Here is an 8,694-nt window from a genome sequence, read left to right on the forward strand (position 1 = left end):
GACAACGGGGAGACGGTGGCAGGGGACGGGGCGTTGTATATACTATACATACGATACTTAAAATGCTAGTTATGAAAAGATGTATTGCAATAGAAGATATAAAGATGTAAAAGTGTCAATACTTGAACATTGCATTGAGTTGGAACATCGAACATTGAACATAAATAGTCAAATCAGCACATAGTAAACATTGGACATCCCCCCATCCTCAGTGAAGCTGGCAGAAATTGACGGTGTCACTTGGGATAGGGGGACAAAGTCCCCAAGTACCTGGTGCATCCCCTTCTTCGAGATGTGGGGCAAAAGGGGAGGGACGTGTCTCCATGTTACTATGATAATAGTGCATAATAATTATAGTTTCATAGCCCAAGTCCCCGGTGCATCCCCGTCTCTTCATAGCCTTTGCTCATTATAAATTAGAGGTTGCTGGCATTTGGAACACAAATACCAATCTGGCAGCGCTTAGTACATTTGCAGCGATCCTTCGCGAAAACCAACAAATAATGCTCCTCAACCAAAAGCCAACTACTCTACAATTATTGGTGTTGTCTATTATGATAATGGTCAAGATAAAGATGTAATCAACACATGCACCATCTTCATCTCCCCCTTAAAATCCACTATTATTAGATGCATTTTCCTTTTACAAGTCACTTCAATGACTTTGATTGATCAACAACTAAAGGTTTCCATTATTCCATCCATGATATGGATACCTCTACCTCATCCCACAAATTACTTATGGGCTTCAATGGATCCCTTACGAGGTTCGTCTTTTGCAATTAGTTGTCACATACCTCAAAACCTAGGCACTTGTACCCTTTTCAATCTTCATTAATTTATCTGAGCATTTTTTGCCAACATGGTGAGAAGAAAATGTTGAAAGTCAATCCCTTTGCATAGATACATCTATGAATGTGATAATTGGCAATCTCTCAAAACTCTTGTAAAATATAATTTCCAGCTATTTGATTTGGTCTCGTGTAAGAACCATGGATTGTTCTTTAAGTGTGGCCAAAAGTGGGCAATTCCTCTACCAAAAGTTCAAGATCAGATGGAGCAAGGGGGCTCATTTCTTGAGGCCCTCTCCACAACCCAAAACACATGTTACATCACCAAATATAAAGAACTAGCCTATAGAGATTACTATAACAGTGTGTCGTGGTCCCCAAGAAATTGAAGATGAGGATATTCCTTCCAAATGTCCATTTAGCTCTTCTAGAACCCATATGACTACCATTTCCCCACGTATATAAATCACCAAAAAGTGTTATACAGCACAGCTGAGATATTCCCCACATGCTAAAAGCTCACCACTAGTATTAACGAGAGCCTCAACATGTTTTGGATGTGAAACATTGACATCTACAGCATGGCCAAGTCTACCTCCACAAGCAATGCTCCTATACATCAAGCACTACAACTGACTTCTATCACAGACTTTTGTAACTATTTATCTACCCCCTTTTACCTCATTTCACAGTTCTTGTATGATTTCTGCATGTTTTCCTCTATAGAATCATATGCGACTATATTTGAGGATTGTTTTAGGTTTGAAAGTTGCCTTTTAATGAATACAGTTTTGATTTGAACTATGAAAACTCTTCATGCCTATGACTATATAATTGCATGCTTGTATGTATTACTCATCTTGACAGATTCAAAGGAACAAAAACTTTCCATATTTCTGAAGGAATTTAGGCAACTACTACAACCAACCATATGATACAACTTTACGTTTGCAATATATCATGCCCATGCTAGAGATCATGTTCTTAATAAATAAACCTAGGATATACAATAAAATATAATGGCAATTCATTATAATAGGCCACCGCCAACCATATCTACAAGAATTAAACAGAAGAAATTTATTTTAAAAGGGAAAGTAGAGTTAGAAGAAATTATAAAGCAATTTAATTTTTAATAGGGTTGACTGGAATATTTTTTATCATTAAATAGCGGCTAGGGGCAGCACCCTTGTAGTAATATCTAAAAAATCACATCATTGGGCAAGAGACTGTATTCAAAATGTCCTGATTATTACTTCTATCTGTAATTCATCTACCCCTCAACCGAACATCTTCTATAAATCCTACTAAACAACAACCCATCCAGGCATTTCCTTGGCAGCACAAACCTTGACTAGGCATCCAGGGCCACACTTAGAATGAATGGCCAAATCCTCTTTCACAAGTAGCTCCACACTAGAGGAGGCAACACTGATATCTTTGACCTGAACACTCTCCTCATCCCTAGCAAGACCTTCCAAAACGAATTACTTCTGCAACCAACCAGGCCACACTCCTTTAGTAGGTCCATCAATTTCTTCAGAAAGGTATTGCATCTTGCCACCGTCCACCGCTACACAATTCTAGAACCATCCACCCAGCAAAGGGGATATCTCTTCACTTCCTTCCCTCATTGACATATCACATAGTAGACTTTTAGCAAAGCGATCATCTTCTTTTCATCAATGTTCTCCTGCATATGGTCTAATTCATCAAGGAAATTTTCTTGAAAAGCTTCGTACACAATGCAACCATATCCTTCGCTTCACCAACATTGTTCAAGACTGCAACAAACATTGTCGTAATATCCATATTCACACAACAACAATGCTCAGATGAGAGAAAATCCTCGCCCAAAAGCCTATGTACTGCACAGACAACCAGCCCATGGCTGTAGATCAGAAGCTTTTCAACCATTTCTCTAATTAAAAAGCAGTGCCCCATTATGGAAAGGTGTGAGTCCCCCAACTCTGGAAGCTACAAGGGTGAGCAAAATGCATTTGTAGATGGGAGCATTCAAGACATTTTTGGAATGGAAATCGAATAAGCAGATCAGCAATTTGGATTATATATGAGGACCTATTAAGGAGTGAAAGACAAGTCAATATTAAGGAAGAGAACTGCAATCAGCAATGACACAGCAGAAAACTCAGATGAGTTTTCTTTTCAGAATTATTGAGTTGAATGATAATTAAATTTCATCATTTTTTAATATTTAAGATACAATACAGTTTTCAACCTAAATAGGAACTATTGTTCTAGGGCAAAAATAAGAAATGTCCCTAAAGAGAAAACTACACAATATTGCCCATGTAAACTGACACTAGTTCTGTTGCTCCTTGCAATGTCTATCTTGCTTCTTTAAAATGTTGTCGTGCTCAACTTCTACCTTTAGGACTGTCTCTTAACCAAAACAAAAATCAAGTGATTTCATGAACTCCATTGCTCAATGTTCTTATCAAGAAAAAGTTTTCTCGCACGTGATACCTTCAAAATCATCCTCCCAATTATTACCTTAGCCAAAAAGAGAATTTTATCAATCCGATAAATAAATTTAAATGAAGAAGGGAAATACCTCGAAGCAAGAAGACGCTGCACACGGCCGCTCTCTTTGAGCTGCTCCTGCTGAAGAATCTCGGCAACAAGCGAATCCCGTTTACCCCTCTGCCCTTCTTCATCTTCATCTTCTTCGTTTTCCTCATCCTGATCTTTTGTTATTTCCCTAATTTTGTCCAGATAAGCTTTGGCCAACTTAAGTCGCTTATCATCAGCAGTCTCTGTATCTTCCAAGGCGACGTCTTCATCTTCTTCCTCCCCATTTCTGTCAACAAAATCGTCGTCGTCTTCTTCGCTGCTGTGAATCTCCTCCCCCTTCCCTCTTTGTCGTTTAAAGGTTTTATCGTTGAAAAATGGGTCATTGCCAATTGCAGGAGTTTTTCTTTTTCTGTTACTTCCTCCTCCTCGTCCTCCTCTTCCTCCTCCTCTGGATACATTGCTCTTATGGCGCTGCTGGTTTTTCTTCATATTAAAAATTGTCGGAAATCTTGATCCTTTCAGCTTTAACAATGGCGGCACCTTCCTTCAGAAACTCTGTGACTGCCACTGCATTTTTTCATCGGCTTAAACCTCTGAAAATAAATTTTATGTTTTGGGGGACTGAATCTTGCCTATGCGACCGAAAAGAATTAAATTGGATGGAAGGAATATTTTTTTTTTTAAATTATTTAACATATACTTTTACAAATCTACATAACTATATAAATTTTACAAATTTACATAACTATATAAATATTGGTAGACATATTACAATACTTTTCAGATTAATTTGAAGTTGTTTTCATTTAATTTTTGATAACTAGTTTTAAAAATAGTTTCACATATAAATAAGAAATCTATTGGTTGTAAGTTGAGTATGATCTTCAAGTAGGCCTTCCTTGTGTGTAGAAGGTCATTTTCTATTAATAGCATTTATTTCCTTATCCAACCTTTTTTTCTATAGGGTCTTTATTTCCCAATGGCCAACCATAATCAAAGTGTTCAATGTCTCCAAAAATCGTTGGTGGTCGAACATGCGTCTTTCAAGGAAGCATTACAAGAAACCCTCTCAATCCTAGATGGAGCACGCTTCTACAAGTAGTGATCAACCACATCCACCTCTACCAAGGACTTCAATGGGTGTAAGGAACTACCTACCAACGCTTAAACCTAACCAACAAATGGTCATGGCTATTGATGTAGAAAAATCTAAATTAAAGAGCTCTATTGTATTTCTAGCAACCCAGGAACTAACTAATCTGCCTTCTCAAACTTTTTAAAATGAGTGGCTTCATAAAGTGTGCGGAAAAATATTAGTTTTTCACTTTTCATGCTTTTGTATGTTACAGCAAGGATTGTTTTGGGGTTTTCAATAAACAATAATAGCGAAAAGAAAAGTATTAAGACAGTTTTGGAGGATAGGTGCCTATAACTTTTGGGACATCTCATGGTCTCCATAACCTATACAAGAGGAGATTTTTGCCCTATCCTGCCCTTGGTGGCTCTCTAATGAAAACGTTCCTCCATTTTTGTTCAATATTGTACCTCGTGCTCTTTAACTCATTATAAATGTTATAAGGGTTGATAAAAACTAATTATCTTCTCCTTCATACTAATGCAAGGGTCCTTATATCTCTCAACCCTAGTCTAGACATCGCCAAGTGGGGGGGAAATGATTTGGATGATCAATTGGTTTCTTGTTTTGTTACATTCCTTGGAGGAATCAATGTGTGCTTCTTGTGTAGGACAAGACGCATGTGAAGCTCTTGTCCACTAATCAAAAGAAGCTTATTGCTAACCCTAAATCATTAGAGACTTGCAATGGTAATTCTTACCTTAATAATCTTGCCAAGAATACTCCAAATACATAGCCCTTTAAATTTGCTTCTCATACCCCCTCTAAGACATCTTCCATCAAACTTTATGGTCATTTCTAAAAAACTTGACCACCTCAAAGTTGCTTTCTCGAAAAAGGTGAACCTGTCGCTTTGTACACCAGCTAGACTCTCCCTAGGGGTCAAAACCTACTTAAGGCCAACTCTTGAAAATTTGGTTTGAAGCCCTATGATCCTCATCCTAAACACGGGACCAAGAATGTTGAAAAAATTTCTATTGAAAAAATCACAAGGGTCCTTGATCCTATGTTTATTAGTAACAGATCCTCCAAAGGTGAAGGTTCCTCACCCCACAATCCTACCTCCATCGACTAGGCATCTTTGGAAAAACATGTCATTTCACCCTTAGTCCTAGATAAGAATGGTAGCAAGGTTGGAAGTGTCCACAAGGTGACTAAGAACGAATCTAGGATTTTGGGTAGGGTTAAGAATTTAAACAGCGATACTAATATTTTAGTTTCTTGTGATGGCTTGGAAGCCCTTCAAAATATGTATGCTAAAGAGAAAAAGCTCTCTAATTTCTCCCTTGTGATCATCTTGAATCTTCCTCCCCCACCTCCCCTTTGCAAGCATTTCATTTTTGCATTTCCCCTTTATGTCTCTTCTAACCCTGGTACCATTAAGATTCAAGAGGTAGAGCCAAGTGATGCTCCTTAAGAGATGTTTCATGCACTAAAATTAGGTAAAGAAGATATTAATGAGATCATTATTGTTCTCATCAATGCCACTCAAGATGAACCTAGCATTTTTATTTTTAATGCTCTAAAAAAGAAGGGGAGGGAAAGGATCAAAAGGTTAAGAAACACTTTAGAAACCCCTACTCAATACTTGGACCCCTAAGAGGTTGTGATTAAGAAGAAGAGAGGGGGATTGAAGGACTCCTTTAATAACAATAAAGGGAATAAATACCAAGGAAACAACTCCCAAGCTACTATAAGAGCTTTTATAACACTCGTGGATATTGATTTTTAAGGTTGCCTATGGACTTGAAATGTATGTCATGGAATGTCATGGCCCTTGATTCCCCTAATAGGAAATATATTATTAAAAGATTTCTTATGATGAATAGAGGAAAAGATGTTATCCTTCTCCAAGAAATTAAAGTTGTTGATTTTTATCAAGATGTATCCCTAAAATGCATCTCAAAAGATATCAAATACTTCACCACATCTCGCCATAAAGGAAAAGTGGGATTGTCATTTTAGTTGGCCCTAAGTGGAGCAAACATATTACCAATTGGGAATGTCCTCCTTGTCACAGATTAATCTAAATAATTTGGATCATTTTTAGATATAGTCATGAAAAGATTGGCACCTATAATGTATATGCAGAAAATGACCACATAGAAAGAACTGAGTTGTGGAAATGGATTTTCCAACTAAGAACAATTCATGGATTTTTGGAAATGACATTAATATGATTGAACCCCCTTAAAATGAAGTTAAAGGGTGTCATTTTGACTAGAATAGTGCGGACAGATACTTTTGGTATAAACACAAGCTCTTTGGCAATTTGGATAGCAATAAGACTTACAACAAAGCTATATTGTATACTGAGTCCAATCTTTAACTAGGGGATAAAACATTCTTTTGCAAATTGGATAGATTCTATGTTGATAAAGATAAATTCAAAAGGTTAGAAGTGAATGGCACTAGATCCTATTATTTTAAACTTCTTGGGTCCATTACACAAGGTTGTGACAGAGGACCATCGTGGGTGTAAGACCAATCTTGCATCACCCAAAAATATTTCCTTTCTATTTATTGAATAAGGGTTGTCTTACTGCAGAGTTGTTGTTTCTAGAGATTTTCTACTTAGTAAATTAGTCATACAAGCTCGAAATGTCCTAATTTCAGAGGTGGATGTTCATCTTGGATATATCAGCCTATCAATTAAGGCTTAGTGCCATATGATAAGTATTTGTGGATTTATTAGGTATTTTTGGTGTGTAATTTTGGTATAAAAACTTCAAGCTCACTGTTGAAGCCCTTGGAGACACTAGATGAGCTTTGAAATGGGGTCAATTGGACCTTCTATGTGTAAAGCCTTGCAAATCTTAAGCCAAGGATTATGAAAAGTGGTTATAATAGCCAATTAGAGCAACGGTTCAAAAATTATGGCCTTCTGAAGTAGGGTTGACCAAAATTTCCAAAATAAGTGTCAAAAGTGTATCAGGCCTATTCTATATGGAATTTTAAAGTTAGTTAGTCTCAAGGGTTAGGGTTTGATGTCTAGAAACTTATAATTTTTGCTTATGGATTTGATTGTGTTTGTTTTGTTTAGCATCAACATTTCGGATCACACTCTGTGACCCATCATCAGGATGAGAGAATGCAATCCATTCTTGCATTCTCTCATCCTAATGATGGGTCACGGAGTGTGATCTGAAACGTTGATGCTAAACAAAACAAACACAATCAAATCTAGAACTATTCCATTCTTGCATTCTCTCATCCTGATGATGGATCACAGAGTGTGATATGAAATGTTGATGCTAAAAAAAGCAAACACAACCAAATCCAGAAGCAAAAATTATATGTTTAATGGATTGTGGAAATCTAATAAGATTGGTCTAGAAACTTCTCGGTTGGTGTAAATATGTCTATTTAAAGAATGTTTGTACATTCTCTAGGACAACTCTGGGTGATAGTTCATAGCTCTATGTTGCAAATTACTGAAAGGAAAGTGCCCATGTGGTTTTGCATATTGTATTTCAAAATTTTGTAATTATGCATTTGCGGTGACAATAAGAAGCATGTTGGTCATTTTTGCCTTCCCACCAGAATCACCACATTTGAATTCAACGTAGTAACGTTCACAAGTTTTAAATATTCAAATATTCAAAAGGGCGCAAAATACTTTAGGCTAACCTTATGATATTTCTTCCTTGCGCATTTTAATATTTCTACGGGCCCGCAAGTCCCCATCGTCAAATCTAAGGAAGATCAACGGTTGGCACTATCTCGCTATGGGAAGTTGCACGTTGTTTTTCCATAGGAACATAGCGCCTTTTGGCCGTGTGTCGGGTGGGTCCTCCCTTTCCTTGTTTTTTCTCCAGCGCTGAGTTTTGATAGATCCACGGTGGGTGCTATAGCACTATCAAAAAATTTGTGTTCCTCGCCGTTAGCGACATAGCGCCCAGACGAAAAATGATATTACAGCGACATCAGAAGCAAGGCGAGTCCCAAGCATGCCCCGTTGGATATCAGTGATGAAATTTAGCGCACACGGTGGGACCTCAGGCAACGTGAAAGGATGACTGTGCTTGGAACAAGGCTTTGATTCATCGCCAGCTGGGCAGTTCGTTGATGTCAACAGTTACCTGGACCCACGCCCCTTTTGAATGCATGAAGATTTCCTCACCCTCAGATCAGTTTGGATCAATGGTGGGTGCTATCTCGCTATGGAAAACTGCAAGGAAATTATCCATAGCGATATAGCGCCTCGACAACGCGTGGCACAGACGACATCAT

At 37.7% G+C, this 8,694-nt stretch overlaps 1 protein-coding gene across 1 annotated transcript in view; it reads right to left on the reverse strand.

The window, feature by feature from the left end:
- LOC149558792 (U3 snoRNP-associated protein-like EMB2271) overlaps positions 1 to 3,818 on the reverse strand; it is a 54,277-nt gene extending 50,459 nt beyond the window's left edge. The window contains exon 1 of the mRNA XM_089832854.1: positions 3,367 to 3,818. Coding sequence (XP_089688980.1) covers positions 3,367 to 3,815 — 449 coding nt within the window. The 5' untranslated portion in view covers positions 3,816 to 3,818. The remainder of the gene's footprint in view (positions 1 to 3,366) is intronic.
- Between the last annotated feature and the right edge of the window lie 4,876 nt (positions 3,819 to 8,694).

Source organism: Cupressus sempervirens, chromosome 5 (genome assembly GCF_028749045.1).
Source record: "Cupressus sempervirens isolate cs-2001-9-10 chromosome 5, ASM2874904v1, whole genome shotgun sequence".
In the NCBI taxonomy this organism is placed as follows: domain Eukaryota; kingdom Viridiplantae; phylum Streptophyta; class Pinopsida; order Cupressales; family Cupressaceae; genus Cupressus; species Cupressus sempervirens.